The 26382-nt window shown below is 38.5% G+C and overlaps 1 protein-coding gene across 1 annotated transcript in view; it reads left to right on the top strand.

The window, feature by feature from the left end:
- Window positions 1–26382, top strand: part of fgd (faciogenital dysplasia) — a 50211-nt gene that overhangs the window by 12208 nt on the left and 11621 nt on the right. Inside the window, 7 exon segments of the mRNA XM_067395565.1 lie at window positions 10284–10418; window positions 11031–11163; window positions 14812–15352; window positions 24207–24302; window positions 24858–24994; window positions 25394–25550; window positions 25639–25777. Coding sequence (XP_067251666.1) covers window positions 10284–10418; window positions 11031–11163; window positions 14812–15352; window positions 24207–24302; window positions 24858–24994; window positions 25394–25550; window positions 25639–25777 — 1338 coding nt within the window.

The following is a 26382-nucleotide window of genomic DNA, read 5'->3' as shown; positions in this document are numbered from 1 at the left end:
GTCCTATCAGAGCGGAGCGAGTGGATCAGTGAACGAGAGGGCAGCGTCATTTTACCAGCTAACAGAACAGAAACAAGTCTGCTAAAGAGAAATTTCATGTCAGCACGTTATTTGAGAGGACTTTGGTTTTCCGGTGAGCGTGAGCGGCACATGAGTGGGGCGAACTGAGTGCCGGTACAGACGCACCTGCTCTTCCAGAGTCACTTGCAAAGTTACAAAACATACTGCGTGAGAGTGAAACCTGAGCGCTGAACACGCTGAAATATATAAGATATATACGGAGTTTGCATATCTTTTCATCTCGTATTTTCTGTCTTTTTTCTTTTTTGGCCAAAAACCGCAATTTCGGTGCTTCCCTACAAAAATGTTTTTTTTTTTTCTTTTTCTGTAACTGTAATAACCCTGATGGCAGCTCTTTTTTGAGTGACTTCACTGATACTGATCGTAACACATGCAGTTTTGAAGGATATCACAGATTCCGGCTGTGATCGATCTGTTGTCATAGCAACAGCCATGTTGGCCGTGGCTCAGTGCGAACATGGACTTACTCTGAAATGCACACACACTCTCTCTGTGAATGTGCATGTGTGTTTTGACACTTTTGACTGCTTGAAAGAAAATGAAACCACTAAATGCTACAAAACTGTATAATTTATTACTGTATAAATTATTTAAAACTGTATAAATTTAAAACTGTATAAAACTTGACTGTTTTATTTTACAGTGTTGACAGTCTTGTAAGCGTCTCATATGTGTCATATTTACATTGACACAGCTCTCTAGAGTCCAGTGCATTTGTTCAAGTTATAATTTGACAGAAATCATGGATGTGAAAATACATGTAAATGATTGTATAAAGAAAAGTGTATGTTCTAGGATCTGTAATTTTAGGGCTGAATGTAAAGCTATTTGTAAAAATAGACCTCACCTTGATCTTGCCAATATATCTAATAGTCAAAAGTCAATACTTCTCTGTAATGGCGTATATGTTGACTAGCTAAATCTGTGTTCTTTACTATCTAAAGAAAATATGAGAGAGAAAAATTGACTGGCCTTAAAATGATGTGTATATTTATTACATTCACACATGACATTTGTAAGAGGAGTGCGGTAATGATGTAGTGACCTTCATGGGCTGTGTGTGTGTGTGTGTCCCGGGGCGTTGTGCAATGTATCTCTCCTGTATTCATCATAGAGGTGTAGCCAGGACACACACACACACACACACTCACTGGGACTGACAGATGGCTCTATATCTCTCTTCATCTCACTGCTGACCCATTTCCCTCTGTGTTCGTTCAGTATATGCATGTGGCAGCTGATGGTGGTCTGTTTCCACGCCTTACCGTCGGAAACAAACACACACACACACACACACGCACACACGCTTCATGTGCTGGTAGATGTTGGTGTGGATTATGGGGTTATGAGCTGCTCATTATCGAGTGGCATATTGTGCATGACGGCTTACAGCCGCTCTTCCCTGGAGAATCCGCAGCATTTCTGCCTTTTCCTCTTCCTCTCTCACTATCCACATCCTGCTGCGTGTGTGCAAATTATGGAGACTCTGAATATGTTTTGTTGGCCATGTGAAGTTGACCGTTATGCCACTGTCTCGACGTACTCATGTAAAACAGCAGTGAGATATCCAGCAGTTCTCGGCCTGCTCTGGATGGGCAGCTATAAAGAATATCACACACAAAGTATGTAAAATAATTTCAATTAAATGTGTCAACACCCATGTTTTATGTGATTTCACCATTCCTGTAGTTCAAACAGTAGATCATGCCACAGGCAATGCCAAGGTCCTTGGTTTGATTCCCAGGAAATGCATCAACTGATAAAATTTATGCTATGTAAGTCGCTTTAGATAAAAGTGTCTGCTAAATGCATAAATGTAAATGTAGTTGTCACCGGCGGTTGAGGCAAAAAGGAAGCAGTATCTTTAGGTACACACTTCTCAGGGTTCTCAGGAAACAAAAACACAATAAATGGGCCATGGTGGAGCCGTGGTGTGGAGGCCAGCCGGAACCAGGGAGACGACTGACAGAGGCAGAGCCGATGGAGATCCAGGTGGAACCGAAGAGTCGAAGAAATCGGACCTGGAGGCCAAGGTGGAGCCACAGGGACTAGCGGCCGAGGTAGTAGACTGGAGGCCTGAGGCAGAGCTGGAGGGAGGAAGGAACCTGACGGAGCTGAATGGGTTGAGGGACAAGGTGCAGATGAAGGCCCAGAAGTCCCTGGTGGAGGCATGGTTGACCAAGCAGAGCCAGAGGGATGACGGTCCCAGGTGGAGTTGAGGGAACGAGTGGTCAAGGTGTCGGTTCAAGGTGGAGCCAGGAGGTCTGCACACCAGGGCGGAGCTGGCGAACTGTAATCCCAAGTCAGGTCTGAGCTGATAAGTGGAGCAAGGGCTGAAGGGAGCCAGTGGAGACAGGGCAGAAGAACTGTATACATAGGCAGAGGGTTATGAGATGTCCTCCAGCCCAGGTAGGGTTGCTTGGTCCCAGTCAAAGTCAGATCTGTCTGCCCTCTGGAGGTCATGCTCCATTGAAGACCGGCCGAAAACAGGCCATCAAGGTGTTGAGGAGGGAGGACAATCTGGACTTTGAAACACAGATATAGAACCAGGCAGTCAGACTGAGGGAATGGCATGCCTGAACCCTAAAGACTCAGCAGCTCGGGTGAGCACAGCACACCAGGCCAACGATCGGCTGTCAGGCAATGTCTGGTTGTTTTTGAGCTTCAGCCAACTTAGTTTTTTCAGTGTGTTCTGCACAGTTGGCTCTAGTCGGACGGCATCAGGTTTTTTTGGGCCGATTCAACTTGTAGAAGTGGTGTCTGGCTGTCGGTGGGAGAGAGAACTCTGATTGGCTGAATAAGAGCATAAAAGCAAAATACGGAAGTCAAGACGGTACAGACAGAAGGCTGTTCTAATTTTAGATCTTACCTGAGTGTTCCTGGTTGAATATTTTAATATTAACATGAGCGGCGTGGAATATAGAAAGTGATCAGCATGATTGCTATTCAAAATGGTAATCATGCACCGCTTTGTTTATGGTTTGTGCATCTGCAGCCTGCAGTGCCAGTCTCCCTTTTTTGATGATGAATATAGACGAATATGAAATGGGCAGTTGTCTCCTTCACATGCAGGCACGCATGTGCCAGTTGACAGTCGGCTGTAGTCCTTTCGGAGTGTTTAAGTGCAGCTTTATTGCCCCGACATGAGGCAAAGCGAGGAGACATCACTGTCAGCTTTCATCGGCACTAGTTCTTTGGCGTCAGTTTGGTGTGTCCCTGCCCTTAGACAGATCATTCCACCAGCAGGAAACAGTCCAGGTAAAGGTCCGTGAAGGTGATTCTGTGCCTCTTTGGGATGGCATCACAAGGTGCCCTTCACTTGCATAATGCAAACTTCTGGAGGACGCATAAGTCTGAAGTAGAGTTTAGATATAGTGGTGCAGAGCCAGTGGTGGCTCTGTAGGCAAACATCAGAGCCTTGAATTTGATGCCAGCGGCTATTGGCAATCAGTGCATGAGCCACCCTTTGGCTTGTTAAAGATCGCTCTTGCTGCCTCATTCTGGATCAGACGCAGAGGCTTGACAGCATTAAAGTCCAGTCTGGGTAGAACAAGAGCTTGGTCAAGGAGTTGTGTAGCATGCTCTGATATGAAGGGACTGATCTCCCTAATGTTGTATCAGGCAAATCTTCAGGACCGGGCAGTTCTAGCAATGTGGTCTGTAAAGCTCAACTGATCATCCATCACAACTCCAAGGTTTCTGGCTGTCCTGGATGGAGTTATGGTTATCTGAATGGAGAAGTTGTGATGAAGTGTTGGGTTGAGACCACAAGCAGTTGAGTTGAAGTTGGTGGTCCTTCATCCAGCAAGAAATGTCTGTCAGGCAGGCTGAGATGTAAGCAGCTGCCATAAGATCATCTGGCTGAAATGAGAGGTAGAGTTGTGTGTCATCAGCGTAGCAGTGAAAGGAAAACCACATCTGAATGACAGATCCTAGTGATGACATGTAGATGGAGAAGAGAAGTGGTCCAAGCACCGAGCCCTGAGGCACTCCAGTAGCAAGTTGTGCAAACATTACTGCTGCTCATCAACAGTAGCTGTCACAGTTGCTAGGCGACAAGAGCAATCCTCCATAGGCCGTCCCATTTAACAACGCTCGGTTCGCCCTTCACGGTCTTCGAAGGATGCAGCCTCTGAATTGGGACACAGCTAGTATCTTGAGAGCTCAGCTGCAGGAGAAATCCAAGACTGACCCAGAGACATACTAACACGTCTCCTGACCTTCATCTGAATCATGTGTTTGTTCGTACCTACTTAAAGTTATCTTAGGGAAAAATGTACTCATAAGTGAGCTAAATCTGACAAAACCTTTGGGGATATTCTCATTTGTAAAAAAAAAAAAAAAAAAAAGGTAGAATAAGAGAGTTTTCTGTTATGGTTAGGTTACAGTATTTATAAATTGAAGTATACAAAAATAACAGAAGTCTATGGAATGTCCCCATTTATATGGTTGTGTGTGTGTGTGTGTGTGTGTGTGTGTGTGTGTGTGTGTGTGTGTGTGTGTGTGTGTGTGTGTGTGTGTGTGTGTGTGTGTGTGTGTGTGTGTGTGTGTGTGTGTGTGTGTGTGTGTGAGAGTGTGTGTGTGTGTGTGTGTGTGTGTGTGTGTGTGTGTGTGTGTGTGTGTGTGTGTGTGTGTGTGTGTGTGTGTGAAGAGCATGAAGTATCAGTGTTGCAGCTGCTTAGATTTAGGAGCGTCTCTCAATAAGCCACAAAACAGAGCTGTTTATATGAATTATTAATTCAAAGAGGAAATAACTCAGAGTTATTTGGATTTCTCCCATTTCTTTTCTCTTAATTAGTTCAGTTGTTTAATCATTTAAAATCAGCGTACCCTTAAGAATCATTCACACTCTTTTTAAATACATAGTATGATGTCACAGTGAAGCAGGATATTCAGTGTCAAATAAACAAATGTAGGATGAGGAGTAGATTGGCGTGTCTCTGTATGACAGACGGTTGAACAATAAGAGGGATTAATGACGGAATCAACGGAAAAGGAAAGTCATTTCTGCAACCAGGGTTTTTTTTTTTATTATTTGAAAGATTTTGAATCCGCTTTTCTATTATTTGGAATAATGTGTATTCATGACTTGATCATATTAAAGCCGGAAACATGCGTTTGGATAAAATTTGAAGGGTCAAATTTGCTTTATTAAACCTGTGTGCTATAATTAAGGAAGCTCCTGAATGTTCCCAAAGGCAGATTTAGACGGATTTAGCTCATTTGTGTCTCTAAATTATAGTTAAGCTCACTCACTCACTCACTCACTCACTCTCACACACACACACACACACACACACACACACACACACACACACACACACACACACACACACACACACACACACACACACACACACACACACACACACACACACACACACACACACACACACACACACACACACACACACACACACACACACAGGGTTGTGGGTAAAGCTGGTTTGGCAGGTGTAGTTCTCCGCTGCTAAAAACAGCAGTTGCAGTTTTACTCACCTGTCACAGGTGTGTGTGTGTGTGTGTGTGTGTGTGTGTGTGTGTGTGTGTGTGTGTGTGTGTGTGTGTGTGTGTGTGTGTGTGTGTGTGTGTGTGTGTGTGTGTGTGCTTTACATATTCATGAGCTCACAGGGAGGCGGCTACAGACACAAACCAAACAGTTTGAGTCAGTCCTGAGGAGAGAGACTTATTGGACTATCAGAGCAGTAAGTCTTGCATGTTTTTCTTTCTTTCTCTGACATTATTTCTCGAAGGTTGCTCTTTCACAGCTCGTAAGACGTGGAGATATCAACAATCATAATCATTTTGTTCTAATCATCTTCTCTGATGTTTCTCCTAAACTTGTTTTTATTCTCCAGTAGACTCTAGAACGGACTTCTAGTACCAGTATAGAGTATTATTTTTTATTTGAAGACTTTTGAGTTCAAGATCTCTTAGTTTTGATGGCAGACTTTATCTTGGTCAAAGTAAGCAAAGTTTGAGAGATTGTTGAGGTCTTTTCTGAGATTATCTGACTGAAGTTTTTAAGATCATTTAGGAGAAACTATTGTTAGTACATGTTTTTCTTTCCTGTGGGCAGTAGATTGATGTATGTATTGACCTCAGTGGACTGACTTTGGTGAAGTGTTCAGATTTAGGGTATGTGTTATCTACATGTATTTGTCATCAAGACTGTCAAGACAAACGTTCATGCAAATGCTGAATCACTTCTGTGGTCTGTAGTGAAGAGCGATCGGTAGATTGAGATGTACTGATGCTTCAGTCGATGGCTGCGGTCGTTCTGCTTGTGATGAAGGTCGAGTCTCTGGAATGAATGTGTGATTATAATGAGATGAAACAGCAGAATGGTAATTAGACTGTGTGAAATGTCTGGCATATGTCTTTATTTTTGTGTTGTTTTCTGGGTTCATTACAGCCTCTGTGGTGTAATGTCTTTGGGCTACAACATGCTGTCAGTTACCACAGAAAATAATTCACACACATCCCTCCGTTTGTAAAAATGAAGTCATGTGTTCAGTAATACACTTACAGTGGGAGTCTAAGGGTTCAGATGTAAATGTTGGGAAAATGTTCGTCACATACTGACTTGACTTGATGATCCACAACAAAGGTGCATGACACAGAAGGATGATATGAGTTTATTTAATAACCACTGGAAACCATACAGAGAAACGCCAGCACAAGACAATGAACTGAAGATGACTGAGGGTTTAAATACACATGATACATGATGATGATGATGATATACATGATAACAAACAAGGGTATCTATGGAAACTAACAAGATGACAATAGAAACAAGGAAACAGGAACTAAACTACATCAAGACAACAGATTATCAAAACAAGAGACACAGTGAATCATGACAATACTCTAACGCACACAGTTTTGAAAGTACAACCACAAGACTTTTAAAACACAACCAGATCTAATTCATGTTAAACCATTAAACCATATGGTACTCTTCTCATCAAAAGTTCATCAGTTTATAAGAGAAGTGGCACTGCTTCAGAAAGCTTTAAGCTGCTGGTAGATTGACACAAATTTCACGATTCAATTTGATTTCTATTCAGTTTGATTCAATATAGATTAATTGGGGCCTATCAGATACAGTATGTGGCAAATTTCCTCAAGGAATTTTTTTTTTTTTTTAGGCGAAAAGGACTGTTTACATTAATCAACGTTCAGACAGATGTAAATATACCCAAAGGATAATGCTGTAAACTTTACAGGAACCCCAGCTGGTACATCACACTAATATTAGAGATTAAAATGAACTGATGTGTAGGCTACTTACATTTAAATTATAATAATGACATTATAATATTACATTTTGAATGACATAATAAGCCTATGTCTCTACTCGTTTTTTTACATAAACATTTAAATGGTGGCTGTAGTGTCATAAAAACATCAAGGATTTATTCAAACACATTAAAGTGGTCATGAACTGCGTTATTTTATTCTTTTATAATGTTTCCTGGGGTGCTTTTATAATGTTAGTATGCTTTTTACATCAGAAATTATTATGATATTTTAGAAATAAAAGGCATTTTTCCTACCCTGGTTTGAGCGCTCTGTTTTAAGGGGCGTGTCTGTGTGAGACTTCAGTGTAAACGCCCACTGCTGTGATTGGCTGATCTTTCCATATGAAATAGCTAATAGTATTACTCTCTCGAAAACTTTTAGCACGTTTTTACAGCACTATTACAGCTCACAAGGTTAACTAATCATGAAAAGTGCTGCATCACATTTATATCTACTGCATTATATTCAGATCGTGGCATGAAAGGTTGCAGTCGAACACTGTAGTCGATCACAGACACGTTGAGCTCATGAAAGCAGTGATCTCGTCATTGAAACTCAATTTCTGCACACTAACAAATGCTTTCATCATAACTAACAGTGCAAACGCCATATAAATAAGAGATTTGTTGAATAAAACAGGAGTCAATGATAAACTCGCACTGTTTGATTGACAGCTCCAGCGATTGTAAAGGGAACTTTCTTTGATCACTTTCTATATATAATTTAAATAACAGTTTAAGTAACAGATTATTTTCATCCTGCTAAGAGAAACAAGGTGAAGTTGAGCGTTTAGTCCCAGGTTTGATTTACTAACACACAAACAAAGATCATGTGACTGTACATGAATCATTAATATCAGATCAGGCATTAAAATGAACACAGTTACTGACATGTTGTTGCATTACTGTCGAGTCCATATCGTAAAAGTCTGTTTGCAATCGCCGAAATGTGTTTGATTGATTTACCAAAGAATCCACAATGAAATATAACAAATACAAATAAATAACGCTCAACTGAGACATTCACATTGATGAGAATAAATAATCATATTCCTGCATTAGGATCCTTTGAAAGATAATGTTATTTTAGTCCTGTATCGCTCTTCTCATCTCAATAACACACCAGTAGGCGGGGCTAATGATGCAATGATGAAGTAGGCGTTGATTTCTTCTGCGGAGGCGGAGTTTCACCGATCTATGACGAGTCATTCGCTGGGTCTGGTGTCAATAAAAGCTTTTATTGGACTTACAAGAAAGTTTTCAGATATTCTTCTAGTACGATGATCTCTTATATAATAGAAGCTTAAGGAAAAGTTGATTTCTCAATTCATGACTCCTTAAAATGTTGAACAGATTGAGTAAAAATATAAACGTAATATAGTGCATGTATTTTATCAAAACGTTTCTCTGTACAATTATTTTTCTAGCTATAATGAATGTCTTTTCTGAGGTAAATGTGACGTTATCGGATCATATTGTTCTCCAGCTTTATCGACGTCTTTCTGCAATTGAAACACTGATTGATCATGAGACATGATTCATTTCAGTAAGATGTTCTGTATCTTCTGATGTTCATTCATGTTTATTTGGTGCTGTAACATGTAGTAAAGAGGAAGAGATGATCAGTTCAACTACAGTGATCTGTCACCACACATTAAAGAGTCACAAAAACACATATTGACTGAATTTAGTGACAGAATTTGAAAGATGAAACTTTGTTTCATATCAGAAGTAACAACGCACAAAGATTATTTCCATTTATTGGATGGGAGGAGCTACAAAGTTATGTCCATTCATCAACTGAAAACAGCATAGACTAAAATATCAGTTTTGGGGATTTAATATCAGTTCTTTAACCCTTTAACTGTCACCCCCACTTTTTGTTTTAGACAAGAAAATGCACTATCCAAACTTAAATGGTTGTAATTCAAGAATACTTTGGAGTATAGACATAAGGCTGGTCTTGTTTTAAAGATGAAATTTGGCAGATTATTGTAGATGTGATCAAATAACTTATGTAAGTGAAACAGAAAAAAAGTTATAGAAGTTTAAGTTTATGAAAATGTAAAAATATAATATTTTATATAAAATATAAAATATATATTTTACAAAACAAGTTTTACTCTAAAGCTGAAAGGAAATCAAAGCCAAGTTGTGTTCCAAATTTCAGGTTGATATCTCAAAAAATTAGCTTTCAGTAAGATTTTGTTTGGGCGCAGTACCACACTTTTTCACTAGATGACACCCAAGCTCCATTACTGACCATATAAGGGCGCCTCCATTTCCATATATGGTTTGAGTGATCTGAACCACATATTTCCATAATTTTCATACAATTTATGAAGTAGACATCCTATATAGAAGTAGTATGGGAAGTTTGGCAGAATTTGATATGAATTCAGCCTCTAATAAACATAAAAATAACATGTATGTGGGTTACAGATCGCCGCCACAATCATAAATGTGTTTTTTTTTCTATTAAAAACATTTTTAGACCTTTTTTTCTCAAATAATTGAATGGATGTCATCTTTTGAACTGTTGGCATGAAAACAAACATGTTTCAACCAATCTTTAATGATTTTTCATGTTCATCACTATTTCAAAATAAAGGTCTGAACATGCCTTATGAGTATGAAAATATGCTTGTTGCAAATTGATAAATTACTGCTCCTCTGTATTTTGAAAATCAGTCACATAATATGTAAACAAAAGATTCTAAGCTTTCAAATCTATATATTTTTTGTCAAGATTAGTTTAGGTTTAGTATAGAATATTACGGTTTTAAATATGTAATGGCAAACGTCCCACCTGTGGGACGGTGACAGTTAAGGGGTTAAAGATCTGTGACATCACATACACATTGATGATAGTGTTTTTTCTGCTTCTTTCTGTAGATTTGTATCCCTGTGGCTCTGTAGAACAGCCTCAGAAAAAGAAGACCCCGCCCCCTCTCAGGCAATGCCCCGCCCAGCTCACAGAGAGGCCACGCCCCCACCCCCCAGCCACGCCCCAGAAGCCAAAACCACACGGTATTAAACACAGTTCACTGTTGTTCAGTCATGCAACGCATCAATGATTTTATTTGTCCTGTTTCTGGTTTTCCAGCATAAGTGTGTGTTTGCAACATGTGTGAACTATTCCTGTGGCTTTCACATATAGTGCAAAACAGACAGAGGAAGGAAGTGCAGACAGCTCAGACTCGTTTCTGCTTCCTGAATTCAGCTTGACTTTGTAAATTGCATCATTAATGTTATATTTCACTCAGTCCTAACGCACTTATGCATCTCGTCTAATGAACACTTCACATCTTTACACAGCAGTTTATCCGCTCATGCACACACACTCTTCATCTTCTTGACTTGACTTTTTGTTGTGTGTGTGTTTTTGTATCTCGTTGTATAACCGCAGCACTTTTCGCACGCTCATCTCCACTTCCTGTTCTCGCTTCAGGAAGTCAGTTTCTCGGACAGCTGAAGTGTCTCCATCTTACTTTCTTACTCTTAACTGGCTTTTGATTGCTTGTTTGCATGCGGCTCTCCTGCGGAGCGATGGGAATGGAGGGGAATCTCTCGGGTGCGAGCGAAGGTCCTGGAGTGTGATCGAGTCTGTCTGAGCGTCTTCTCTCTCTGTGTGTCTCTCAGTGCCCCCTAAGCCTGTGCACCTGCGGGCTCGCGTCCCTCCCGCGCCCTGCCGCCCCCTTCCTCCCCTGAGACGCGGAGTCCCGTCTGCAGGGCCGAGTGTGGGCCGGCTCATCCAGAGCTTCCACAGCTCCAGGTACGTGATCCTTATATCAACTGTCTTTAACTACTATGTGCTGATGTTTAAATTAATCAACTTATTGTGCACATACATGTGTTTATGTTGCACTTGTATTTTCAAAACACCTGCATTTCTGTAATTATCATGTATAATTAGCTTCCAAACCTGTCCTAATAGACACATTAATAATAGACACATACATAGTAGTTAAAGTCACCCAATATAAAGTGTGTCTTAACTGTACATATTAAACTGTGTGGGGTCATTTCCATTAGCTTATTAAATATAAATGTCTGCTGTTTGAACTGAACAGATAACGAATCTATTGTCCTCTGCTGCTGAATTGAACTCGTTTCATGGTTGATGAACTTTACACAGTCACTGAACTGAATAACAACACCATTGTCCTTTACATCAGAGTTTGAGTTTGTCTCGTATTTGATGAAGTTTTCATGTTGCTTTGAAACTATTTTAAAGCACCGTATTGTCAAATACTTAAATTTAACCAATTTGATCAATCAGAATTCTGTAGACTGTAAAAAACATCAACAAAAGCCATCTTTATAGTGTAAAGGTGGAACAGAAGCTGCATGCATGTATTAACATGACGGTTTTGTATTACTATGTAAATGCCGTTATAAAGGAACTGGTTACAGGGTATTGAGACAAATCATTATTGTTGATTCTTCATATTGTAATAATGTCGATAAATGGAGTACATTAAATGTTTTCAATAAGTTAGTCACGCACTGAATATAAACTCTGGTGACGAATCTAAAGGCCTCTGATTGGTCAGTGCCGTCATACGCTCATGCACTGATTGGTTGGAATGATCAACGCTGAAAAAAAACGTTGATGCAACATGAGCAATCGACACCTTTCATTCATTCTCACATTTCACAGTCGTAATTAATTTAGTCTGATTGTGCAGCCGCATCATTGCCCCTTATCTTGAATTTGGGGGCATTTTTGTCTCCTTTTACACAATCAAACTACTTGCATTTTAATTGAAAAGTTTTTGCATGTTTGTTGTAACTATATTAGTTAAAGTGAACTTGCATTGAAAAATGTTCATTTCAAGATTTACTAATTAACATCAAAATTAATATTATTTAATGGACCTGAGCTAACAATGAACAGTTGTATTATTTATAACAATAACAAATATTAATAAAAAACAAATGTTTTGCTCATTGTTAGATCATTGTTTGTTAATTCATTAATCAACAGTAACGAATGGGATCTTATTGTAAAGTGTTACGGCCCGTTCACACCAATAATGATAACTATAGCTGTATTAGGTAACAGTTTATTTCACAGTTGCACATCTTACATGTACAGTGGAGATCAAAATTAGAGAAAACACTCATTTAAAATCATCATTGCTTGAAATTTGGAGAAATATAATCAGTGGGTGAACCGTTGTTTTATTAGCATGCTTTACAAGGAACTTCAACAAAAACCTTTATTTTGTGATCAAAATTAAACCATTGTAGCACAAAAGAACATTTCAACTCAAATTCGAGGCTTACAGCAGTCTAAAAGGAAAGCTTCAAGGAACTGCTTTACTCGTTTTGTCCTGAATGAAAACTGCAGGCCGAACCGCGTGTTGCTGAAGGAGGTTCTGATAACATTCGCTCAGACGTGTCTCTGTGTACGAAAAGCAGCTCCTGCAGCAGAAACATCCTCTAAACCACGAAACTTCCTCCTCCACCTATCACTGACGTCTTTACACACTTTGGGTTCTGTTTTTGCCCAGTTTGACACCAAATAAATGAATTAAACTTGCTTTCATCACTAAAGTGAACTTGAAAGTACACACAACATGCTCCTTTAGTCTGGACTTTTGATGAGAGGCGAGACAGATCCTTCCCATGTTCGGCTCTGAACTGGCCAGAAATTCCTGCTGCAGTGTTGAACCGATTGAAAGTGTCTGTCCTCTCGTGCATTTGCCTTACGTGGACGACCAGCCTTTTTAGGGGACATAATGAATTAGTGTCTTTGTAAAGTTCTAGAAATCACAGATTTGGAACGACTGACTTCTCTTGCAATCGCTGAAAATCTGGAGGACCTGCTGCCATAGGGTTTCCATCATCTAGAAGAACGGCTCGCCAAAGTCTGTGAGAACTGGAAAGTTTGCTGCCAGTTAAATGGGGTTTGCCAGATAATTGAGGAAATTAGCACCAGGTGACAGATTAACACCAATAACTTAAGAGGAATCTGAAAGTGTTCACTAATTTTGACCAGAGTAATTTTTCAGTTGTCTCGTTTAAAGGGTTAGTTCACCCAAAAATGAATTTTCTGTCATTAATTACTCTCCCTCATGTCGTTACACACCCAAAAGACCTTTGTTCATCTTCAGAACACAAATTAAGATATTTTTGATGAAATCGTCCATAGACAGCAATATAATCAACACTTTCAAGGTCCAGAAAGGAACTAAAGACATCGTTAAAACAGTCATGTGACTGCAGTGGTTCAACCTTAATGTTATGAAGAGACGAGAATACTTTTTGTGCACAAAAACAAAACAAAAATAACGACTTTATTCATCAATATCTAGTGATGCGTGATTTCAAACACTGCTTCAGGAAGCTTTACGAATCTTTTGTTTCGAATCAGTGGTTCAGAGCACGTATCAAACGGCCAAAGTCACGTGAAATATTGAAATTTCGAAATGTTTTGAAACACTTATGACATAACGAAGCCTCGTTTACTGAAATCATGTGACTTTGACAGCGTTATACACGCTCCGAACCACTGATTCGAAACAAAAGATTCGTAAAGCTTCATGAAGCAGTGTTTTGAAATGGCCCATCACTAGATATTGTTGAATAAAGTGGTTATTTTTGTTTTGTTTTTGTGCACAAAAAGTATTCTCATCTCTTCATGACATTAAGTCTGATCCACTGCAGTCACATGACTGTTTGATGTCTCTAGTTCCTTTCTGGACCTTGAAACTGTTGATTATATTGCTGTCTATGGACGAGTCTCTCGGATTTCATCAAAAATATCTTAATTTGTGTTCTGAAGATGAATGAAGGTCTTACGGGTGTGGAACGACATGAGGGAGAGTAATTAATGACAGAAACTTCATTTTTGGGTGAACTAACCCTTTAAGTTTTATATACAGTACTATGCTTCAAAATATATTTAACTTATGAAATATGATAAAAATAAACTGCCCTTCTACTTTTGTTAGGATAACTTCACTAAGTAGTGACCTTGAAATTTAGGAAATTGTATGTTGTTCTCTAATTTTGTTCTCCACTATAGTAAAAACAGTAAATTATGCATAATAACAAGCAAATAACCCTCAACCAAACCCTTACCCTAATTACATATTAAGTTGTGTAGTTACTCAATACTTATTAGTTTAATTACACTGTAACAAGGATACACTTAAAATAAAGTGTAACCCCTGATTATCATCCACACCAGACACGATATCCTTCTGTTTATTATAATCTCACGCTGCAGTTTTGTGTCCGTCTCTTTAAATGCTGGAGCTCATTAAAGCAGGATGGATTCTGATTGGCTGTCAATGTTTTTATCATTCATGAGCTGGAAAAAGAATCATCCTGAAAGAGATTCAAACAATATTGTTTGTTCTTTATCAGTTAAAAATGTTTAAGATGTCAAATTTTGTGATCATCTTTTAAGGTTTCCGATTCTGGGTCTCCAGCGAAGGAACGACATGGATTCTCCAGCCACAGATCAGCCTCCGGCTGCGCAGGATTCTGGGAACTTTGGCTCAGCGGATGGACTGACGTTTAAAACTAGTGAAATCTCAGAGCTTTTGGGATTCTCCGGCTCAAACTCCTTCCAAACGGACTCTGCGAAGGATGTAGAAATTGCAGAAGGACTTCAAAAAGAGCATAAAAAACATTCCGGCGATGGACAGGAGGATGATCGCGGTGAGTGCAGTGATGTGGTGGAGCCGCCGCAGAGTCACGAGGGCACCGAAGCCAGCGGGAAGATCCCGAATCGGGACAGCGGCATCGACAGTCCCTCATGCGGGGCGGATGGCGAGGGCTTCCCCAACGAGGACCCCATCGAGGAGGAGGACAGGAACGACAGCATCGCCACGGAAACCGAGAGCATGTCGTGCGCCGCCGCTGGCAACAAGCGGGACTCGACGCAGGATGAAGACAGCGACCTGGAGGAAGGGAGCGGAGAAGATCCCGAGAGCCTGGAACTCAGAGTAAGAGCACACGCACACACACGCGCTTTCTGAGGGATCATGTGATGTTCGATTCGTCGAGACGACACTTGAAGAAACTTCGGTAACACTTTAGTATGGGGAAAACATATAAACTACAAACTCTGACTTTTCCCTCAATAAACTCCTAATTTACTGATTATCAATAGTTAGTAAGGTAGTTGTTGAGATCAGGTATTGGGTCGGATTAAGGGATGTAGAATAGAGTCATGCAGAATAAGGCATTAATATGTGCTTAATAAGTACTAATAAACAGCCCATATTCTAGTAATATGCATGATAATGAGCAACTAGTTAAAAGATCCTAAAATAAAGTGTTACTGAAACTTCTTCTCATCACAGCTAGAGAGCTAAATTCACGAATATGCTTTCAGGAAATGATAAACCATTAACTATGTTGTTAATTATGGAACATATTTGGCTAATGATGCTTTAAACACTCCTGAGCCTGAAACGGTTATTATCGTTAACTAAAATTATTCAGAACAAGAATTTACAATAAGGTTTCATTAGTTAACATGAACTAATGATAAACAAACAATAATTATACAGCGTTTAATTCATATTAATGTCATTTAATTTAATTTAATACATCATTTAATAATCTGAGGTAATGTTGATTTCTACATGTACTAATACATTATTAAAATCCAAAGTTGTATCTGTTAAAAGTTAATGCACTAAACTAACATGAGCAAACAATGAATATTTGTAGTTTTATTAATTAAATATATATAATAAATTTGTATTAATTAGTTAATAGATGCTGTAAAAATATATTTTTCATAGTTAGTTCGCGTTGACTGATGCATTAACTAATGAGACCTTATTATAAAGTGTTTCCGATTGCAATAAAGCTGAAATAAAATATAAATATTAGTTTAAACGTTTAACTGAATGAACTTTGGCAAAAAACTGAAATAAGTTTAATTTGAAGCACTGAAATTATTAACTGGAAATACATAAAAACAAAAAAAATAACTAAAACCGAAATAAAAATACATTTAAGCTAAATATAAATCAAATAAAAATTAACATAAAACCTGAAAATAAAGCTAATTCAAAATATTAATAAACCTAAAATGATACTGGTCTGACATCAGACACTGAAGAAGAAGAAGAAAAACTTCTTCCAGAACATTATCCATTAATTTTACACATACGGTCAAACCAAACATTATTCAGACATTTTTGATATATTTTTACTAGTGTGTTCAGGACACTATAGATCATTTCTGTAAGTGAGGATGGCAAAATAAAGTGAACTGTGATTATATTATACCCACAAATACAGTGGACTATCAGTAAAACTGATAAACATGTGGAACCAGAAATGATTCAGACACTTTGACCTGACCATGTTATCTGACATAATTAAGATTAATGTTTTCTGACACAGTTTAACTCTGAGATCTTCTCATATTTTATTACCATTTTTTAAGCTATAGTGAATAAACTGTATAAATGAATGAAATGTTCACGGTGTCTGAATTCATTTTGGTTTGACTGTATTTCCGGTAACCCTTAAAACGTGACACAGTGCATAATTAAAAATACAGTTAAAACACCTACAAAAAAATCAATACGGAAAATTTCTTCATTTTAATACTGTATGCTGTGTCATGTTTTTTTTTACAGTGGATGACCTTGAACACACACACACACACACACACACACGTACAGTAGAGTCACTTCTGATGACGTCAGCTGATAAGTGACGCACCGAGTTAAAGTGAAGCGTTTGTACAGTTTTATACTCACTAAAACACTCTAATGTGAACACAACATCAGTCTGAGAGCTGACCTGAGCGTCATTCATCATTGCTTTGACAAAATACATCCAACATCGACTTCTTTCAAATTCATTTCACACTCAAACACAACACCATCTATGAACCTACAGACCAGTTTACACAACTGTTACACTTCATACAAACTACATTTCTACAGTAATTGAAATATATATTCTGAAACGCAATCAAAACAATCAGATGAACACCTACACAAGTCTTAGTCCTTCAGTTCTGAAGCATTTATACAAAAGTGGAAACTTAGGAATGATTTTGTGCTGTAAACATTGATCTTGTAACAAACTGCAGTGAGTTATAAACGTCATTCTTGTTTTGTAAAGATATCCTACCAGTGAAATCTTTATATAATGCTGCCTGAGTTAGTATTTTTAGCTTGTTTCCTGAGTGATAAAGTGCGTTTGCTGTGTGAAACTTGTGCAAGTGTTGTGGGAGAACGAGATGATTTGAGACATGAATGACGGTTTAGTGCATTGTTTGAATGTGAAATTGGCTGTGGTGAAGCTGAAGTGTTGAGCAACGGGTCCTGGAGCTTGTAAAACAGTCTTTTATCAGCAGCTATCTTGATTGAGTCCTGCTGGAGGACCTTAAAGAGCAGTGTGATGTTTCTCTCCGGCCTTCACCAGTGCATCTGTCCGTGAGCGCGGTGTGAGAACACGCTATCAACATGCATCACTTCTGAGTCCTGAGGAAGTGAACAGTTTAAGCGTGCATCGCACTGTGTGGGGGTTACACTTTCTGAATATGTTGTTTCAACACTGTGTGTGTGTGTGTGTGTGTTTGTGTGTGCACTAATGCATGGTTTAATTGACCAAAGACAATGGAAACCGCTGCTGGTTGTGAGTGTTTATTAATATGAACGTGTTTGACTTCGACACACAGCACACTTTTTTTAAACTCAGTAGCTGCAAGAACAAGATAAAACTCGCTTGAAACTCACTGCGTTCACACACAATCTACACTACCATTCAAAAGTGTGCAAACATTACTATTTTTAATGTTTTTGAAACAGTTTCTTCTGCTCATTAAGGCTGCATTTATTTGATCAAAAATACAGAAAAAATCAGTAATATTGTGAAATATTATTACAATTTAAATTTGGTTTTCTGTTATAATATACTTTAAAATATAATTTATTCCTGTGATCAAAGCTGAATTTTCAGCATCATTACTCCAGTCTTCAGTGTCACATGATCCTTCAGAAATCATTCTGATATGATGATTTATTATCAATGTTGGAAAATATTTTTTGGAAACTGTTATACTTTTTTCAGGATTCATTGATCAACAAATAGTCAAAAAGAACAGAATTTATTCAAAATATAAATATTTTCAAAAAATATAAATCTTTTCTATCACTTTATCAATTTAACACATCCGTGCTGAATAAAAAATTTCTTCCAAAAAAAAAGAAAGAAAGAAAAAAAATACTGACCCCAAACTTTTGAACGGTAGTGTATATTGTTACAAAAGATTTCATTTAAATAAATGCTGCCTTCTTTTTTTAAACTATTTATTCATCAAAGAATCCTGAAAAAGCACAACATTGATAATAAATCATCATATCTGAATGATTTCTGAAGGATCATGTGACACTGAAGACTGGAGTAATGATGCTGAAAATTCAGCTTTGATCACAGGATATAAATTATATGTTAAAGTATATTATAATAGAAAACCATTATTTTAAATTGTAAAAATATTTTACAATATTAGTGTTTTTTTCTGTATTTATGATGAAATAAATGCAGGCTTGATGAGCAGAAGATACTCTTTCAAAAACATTAAAAATATTAATTTTGACCGGTAGTTTATATTTACATTAATGGCGTTTTCTTATAATGTATCAATTCTTAGAACATTTATAGAATTCTAAGTCTTCAACAATGTATTATCATGCTGCTCATTTGCCAACATAATTTTCTCTGTCCACACACACACACACACACACACACACACACACACACACACACACACACACACACACACACACACACACACACACACACAGTGCTATTTTTGAGTTTTGTGTTGAAAATTCACAGTTTCTGTTAGTTGTGTGGTTACCATTGCGCTTGTACACTCTTAAAATAAAGGTGAAGAAGATCCTTTAAGCTCCTTTAACATCCACAGAATCTTTCCATCTCACAAAAGCTGCTTTAGATCATCATAATGTTCTTCACACTAAACAAATGTTTCTTTGAAATCACTATCAGTTTATTTGGGGAACCAGAAATGGTCACATCCCCCTTTTAGAAGCTTTATTTTTAAGAGTGTTACTATGTACATATAGGCCTAAAAATAATAATAATAAAAAGAAGAAGATAAGAATTATTACATATTATGGTCAGTGACATATTTAGTGATATGGATATTTTTCTTGCAAAAACTCATCACTTCTCTTCAGAAGGCCTTTATTAACCCCCTGGAGTCGTATGGATTACTGTTATAATGGATGGATGAGCTTTTTTGGGTTTCAAATTCTCGAATCCCATTATAAAGCTCGGAAGAACCAGGATATTTATTTATATAACTCTGATTCTGAAAGAAGAAAGTCATATACACCTAGGATGGCTTGTAAATTTCATTTCATTGTTCAGTGAACTGTTTAATTTAAGTTCACTGATCAGATTGTGTTTGCGAAGGGTTAAATCTGTCCCGTATCCCGCTGAGGGTGCGGCCCGTAAGCGTGTGACGATCCCTCGCTCGACAGGTTCACCTGCTTCCCAACACGTGGATGAGAGGATCTCTCTTTTCTTCTCTCTCACACATCGGTGCTATTCATCACAAATACGACCAAAACGAACCTCCCAAATGAAACCGTAATGTCCGTCCGTCACATGACGCAGCAGTTAGTCAGTCAGCAGGAGTGTTTAGTGCCGGTTGGGTGTGACAGGAATGGATCTTTGTGTCCGCTCAGCAGGAGTCGCCCTACACACCCACAGCGCTCACAAACACACACACGCCCTGATACCTCCATACACACCGCAAACCGCCACACACTCCTCTGGTCTTTCCTGTGTTTCCCGGAGTGAGCCGCACATCTGCTCATAGGAAAGGTGTGTGTTTGGTGGACAGCTGACATGTTGATGTGTTTTTAATAGACATGCTGTCACAGGATGTGGGATGAGCTGCGAGAACAGACGCATACTGTGTGTTGTGTGTGTGTGTGTGTGTGCTCCACATTAATGCATGAACTCTGTTGTGTTGCACACAGTCTTGTCTGTTCAGATCTGTTCAACATAATTGATCTAATATGCCACATTTTTGCATGGTTGAACTGTCATGTGGTGTGGCAGACCATATGCTTAAACATTTCATCCCAAAATCAAAAGACATTATACTTTAAACTAAGAAGTGAAGCATTTTTAGGCCAATTTAAGATGTTTTGCATGGTTTTATCTTTGAATTTGGTGATGAAAATAATCAAAACACGTTTTTGAGGGTGAAATATGACCTGGACGGGTTCTTTATGAGTTAAGATTCATCCATATACTATAAAGTTATAAAATATGCCTTCTAAAATGCATATTACATGATTAAACGGGTTAAACTTTATTTGATAACACTTTATTTTACAGTGTTGTTATGTATGTTACATGTAGTTACTGTATAGTAATAACTTTAAATTATGACTAGTTACATGCAATTTACCCTAAACCAATCCAAACCCTAACCCTATAGTAAGTACATGTAATATTAATATTACTCAGTACTTAAATATATAATTACAGTGTAACAGACACCTTAAAGTAAAGTGTAACCCACTTTTTCAGTGTAACCTTTTATTTTAAGGCAGTTTTGTTACAGTGTAATAAGTTCTGGATAATATTAATTAACATCATGTACTGCTTACTATATAATGATGGTTAGTTGCATGATGTAACTGCATAATTAAGTTGGCTTGAAAAAGCCAACTTACTGATCTACGTCTTAAGCTTATTATTATTCTTCTTAGACTAAATTTCTAAATGCATCTCCTCCTAGACTGTTCAAGCTACAACCACCAAACTCGGACTAGACCTTCAGACTGTTCTGACTTAGTGTGCTATATCTTTTCAGACTGATCCGACTTACGGTTTTCCTAAAAATGCTGATTAAACCTGGAAAAAACTCCCATTGACTTTCATTGAACTGCCTTGGCTGATCTGAACATTCCGTCCAACTGTCAAAATTCAAATTCAAACACACAGACTCAATTAAACTGCCATTCCTATTTCCAAGCCATTTAAACTCATTCAAACTCATTCAAACTCATTCTATCTATCTATCTATCTATCTAAATCTAACTCTATCAAACTAAATCTATCTATCTATCTATCTATCTATCTATCTATCTAAATCTAACTCTATCAAACTAAATCTATCTATCTATCTAAATCTAAATCTATCAAACTATATCTATCTATCTATCTATCTATCTATCTATCTATCTATCTATTTCTCTTTCTAATCTATCTATCTATCTATCTATCTATCTATCTATCTATCTATCTATCTATCATCTATCTATTTCTCTTTCTAATCTATCTATCTATCTATCTATCTATCTATCTATCAAACTAAATCTATCTATCTATCTATTTCTCTTTTTAATCTATCTATCTCTATCTATCTATCAAACTAAATCTATCTATCTATCTATCTATCTATCTATCTATATATCTATCCCTTCTCATCTATCTATCAATCTATCTTTCTTCTCATCTATCACTCATCTATCAATCTATCTATCTATCTATCTTCTCATCTATCACTTCTCATCTATCTCTCTTCTCATCTATCACTTCTCATCTATCTCTCTTCTCATCTATCACTTCTCATCTATCTCTCTATCTATCTCTCTATCTATCTATCTATCTATCTATGATCAACTCTCATAGCAACCACCCAAACCAACCTAGCAACCACCCAGAACACCATGGCAACTGCATAGCAACCACACAAATCACCCTGGCATCATCCTAGCAACCAGCCTGGATACAATAGCAACCACATAGCAACACCATGGCAACCACCCCGAGTACCCTAGCAACCGCATAGCAACACCCTAGCAACCGCCCCGAGTACCCTAGCAACCGCATAGCAACACCCTAGCAACCACCCCGAGTACCCTAGCAACAGCATAGCAACACCTTAGCAACCACCCCGAGTACCCTAGCAACACCTTAGCAACCACCCCGAGTACCCTAGCAACACCCTAACAACCACCCCAAGTACCCTAGCAACCGCATAGCAACACCCTAGCAACCACCCGAGTACCCTAGCAACCGCATAGCAACACCTTAGCAACCACCCCGAGTACTATAGCAACCGCATAGCAACACCCTAGCAACCACCCCGAGTACCCTAGCAACCGCATAGCAACACCCTAGCAACCACCCCGAGTACCCTAGCAACAGCATAGCAACACCTTAGCAACCACCCCGAGTACCCTAGCAACACCTTAGCAACCACCCCGAGTACCCTAGCAACACCCTAACAACCACCCCAAGTACCCTAGCAACCGCATAGCAACACCCTAGCAACCACCCGAGTACCCTAGCAACCGCATAGCAACACCTTAGCAACCACCCCGAGTACTATAGCAACCGCATAGCAACACCCTAGCAACCACCCCGAGTACCCTAGCAACCGCATAGCAACACCTTAGCAACCACCCCGAGTACCCTAGCAACACCTTAGCAACCACCCCGAGTACCCTAGCAACCGCATAGCAACACCCTAGCAACCACCCGAGTACCATAGCAACCGCATAGCAACACCTTAGCAACCACCCCGAGTACCATAGCAACCGCATAGCAACACCTTAGCAACCACCCCGAGTACCCTAGCAACTGCATAGCAACACCCTAGCAACCGCATAGCAACACCTTAGCAACCACCCCGAGTACCCTAGCAACTGCATAGCAACACCTTAGCAACCACCCCGAGTACCCTAGCAACTGCATAGCAACACCATAGCAACCAAACAGAGTGCCCTAGCAACCAATTTGCAAAATCTATATCTCTGCATCAGAACATCTTCCAGACATGGGGGTTGGTTTATATTGTCAAGCAGCCTTTGGAGTATCATCACTGGTAGCTGCCAAGCCACTCCCTAGCAACCAAACAGAGTACCCTAGCAACCGTTTTGCAAAATCTATATCTCTGCATCAGTACATCGTAGAGACATGGCGGTTGGCTCTTTTGACTCATGCTAGCAATCTGGACTTCAACATGCTAGCAGTGAATAGCTACATGCTAATAGTGATTAGCTAAGTGCTAAAGTGGGCTAAGAACATGCTAATAACTCTATAAAAACTCCATAGTATCCATCTGTGACAATTACCAATCTATCTATCTATCTAATAAAACTTAAACTTTCAAACTTCAAACTTTTAAAACTTCTTCAAACTTTCTGGCTATGCTTTTTCAAGCCAACTTAAAGTTTGTCCTCAAACTTTTTTATCTAGTTTACTGTTATTACTACATTAAGTACATGTAACAAACTTGAATTTGACTTGAAATAGATTAAATAACATATGTAGATTTCTTTAGATAACCACATACGTCTTTCTTATCATCTCTTATAATATTTTCAGCTAAATATACCATTTTTAATGTTTTCAAAAAGCAATTTTTAATCAGCAGAAGTGATGATTTAGACAGCTTGAATTTTAAAATAATTCATTTAAGTTTTTTGTGAAAAATAGAAGCTCCACTTCTCTGGTACATTTGCTCCGTAGACTATATTACCGTAAACACTCACTCGGCTTATTGCTGCAAAGAAAGATGCGTCAAAGTTATTTCTGTGGTTATCAGCCATATTTGCTAAATAAAGTTTAAGATATGATTCATAATCTGCTGAAGCCAGTAGACGTGTTTTAATAAAGTCGCGCAGTCACATTTCCTCTCCGATGGACACATTTACCGCTCCTCTTTCCTGCAGCTGTTTCAGTGGTAAAACACTGGCTGAAGGAAGTTAGAGTGTGTTTTTGTGTTTTTTAGTTTGATGACTGAAGCTGACGTGTCTTCCTCTCTCTCAGGGTTTGCCGTCTGACTCTCAGAAGCTGTTGAACATCGCTAAAGAGTTGCTTCAGACAGAAGAAGCGTATGTGAAAAGACTCAACCTGCTGGACCAGGTAACGCAGATCATCGGCCCTCCGTTTCCCGTTTCATCTGCATCTGTTTGAGCATTCAGTTATTGGAGTTTCTCTTTATTTACATTGAGATGTATTGTGCTTTTTTTGTGTTCATACTACTTCCTGTTTCCGATGCTTCCTCTTTCTCTAATCTCTGGTTTTTGATCTTATGTCAAACTGATTCCTTCAGGCAAAATCCATAAACACACAACAAACTTCAACCCACTGATAACTCAAGTGAAGTCACACAATACAGATAACACTGTAATAAACAGGAAAATAGGAGTATTAGTGTTATGTTACATTAATGTACAATAATGTCATAATTCAGCTCAGTTATGATCATGTTTTGATCTGATAGTCTCAGTGCAGTTAACACCCAACTAAGCAAGTCAACCCACTGCAGCAGATGTCAAAAAATCCTGATTTAATTTGCATTAAAGAATATTTGAACTGATGGTGAGAAACTGTTGATTCAGATTCATCTCTTCAGTCACATCACTTTATATATACATCACTCTGTGTGTGTGTGTGTGTGTGTGTGTGTGTGTTTAGGTCTTCTGTGCCCGTCTGACAGAGGCTGCCATCCCAGCTGACGTCATCACAGGAATTTTCTCCAACATCTCCTGCATCCGTCTCTTTCACCAGCAGTTCCTACTGCCGGAACTACAGACGCGCATCACAAAGGAGTGGTAAGACACACACACACACACACACTGATCATTTATACACCGATCAGGCATAACATTATGAGCAGGACAGGTGAAGTGAATCACACAGATCATCTCTGTCTATAGGCTCCTTCCAACATTGTAGCAATATAAAGCTGGTTGACAATTTGCAGAATTGTGAAAGTGTATAGTGAATAGAATGGATAAACATAATAACTTTCTGATTAATTCAAATTTGCATGAGAACTATCCGGATACTGATGGATGGATCTTTTACTCTATGCCAAATGACTCTTATGAACCAGATCTAGTGAATCAAACACTCACACTGTTCAGAATCCAGCCGTATGATGAGTAAACAGACTGTGTGTGTGTGTGTGTGTGTGTGTGTGTGTGTGTGTGTGTGTGTGTGTGTGTCAGGAGCTGTAATCCTCGCATAGGGGACATCCTGCAGAAGTTAGCGCCGTTCCTGAAGATGTACGGCGAGTACGTGAAGAACTTCGATCGGGCCATGGAGCTGGTCAACACGTGGATGCATCGCTCCACCAACTTCAAGGGTGTGGTGCATAGCATCCAGGTCAGAGGACAGATCCAGATGCCCTGATGCAATCTTATGTATAATGACAGATGTGTGATGAACCCCGTGTGTGTGTGTGTGTGAGCAGAAGCAGGAGGTGTGCGGGAATCTGACGCTGCAGCATCACATGCTGGAGCCGGTGCAGCGTATTCCCCGTTACGAGCTCCTGCTGAAGGACTACCTGAAGAAACTGCCGGACGGAGCCGCGGACAGGAGAGACGCCGAGAGTGAGTGACTGACTTCATGTTAGCTGAAATCAAGCTCAAATATAGAATTAAATAGAAATACTAGATGAAAAACTTGAACTAAATGAAGAATAGAAATGTTGCCTTGGCAATAAACTGAAATAAGTTTAAACTGAAGCGCTATAATTATTAACTGGAAATAAATAAAAACTAAAACTTCATGAAATATGACACAAAGAAATACATAACGAATTAAATACATAATGATATGTTGCAGTCAGTAAATAATGAAAAGGGATTACAAATAAATGATGAGGTGATTATTTATTTATTTATTTATTTTAGGGCTGTCAAATGATTAATCGCGATTAATCGCATACAAAATAAAAGTTTGAGTTTGCCTAATATATGTGTAATTAATGTGTGTAATTAATATGTATATAGAAATACGCACAAATTAATGTATATTTTTATGAGAAATATATTATTTATGTACAAAATATTTTTATGTATAATATAAATTATATAAAAATATAAATAAATAAATATTCTTGTAAATATTTCTCAAATATATACATGAACGTGTTTGTATTTATATATACATAATAATTACACACAGTACACCCACATATATTAGGCAAACTCAA

Source organism: Chanodichthys erythropterus, chromosome 9 (genome assembly GCF_024489055.1).
Source record: "Chanodichthys erythropterus isolate Z2021 chromosome 9, ASM2448905v1, whole genome shotgun sequence".
NCBI lineage: Eukaryota > Metazoa > Chordata > Actinopteri > Cypriniformes > Xenocyprididae > Chanodichthys > Chanodichthys erythropterus.
This window is presented reverse-complemented; position numbering and strand designations above follow the sequence as displayed.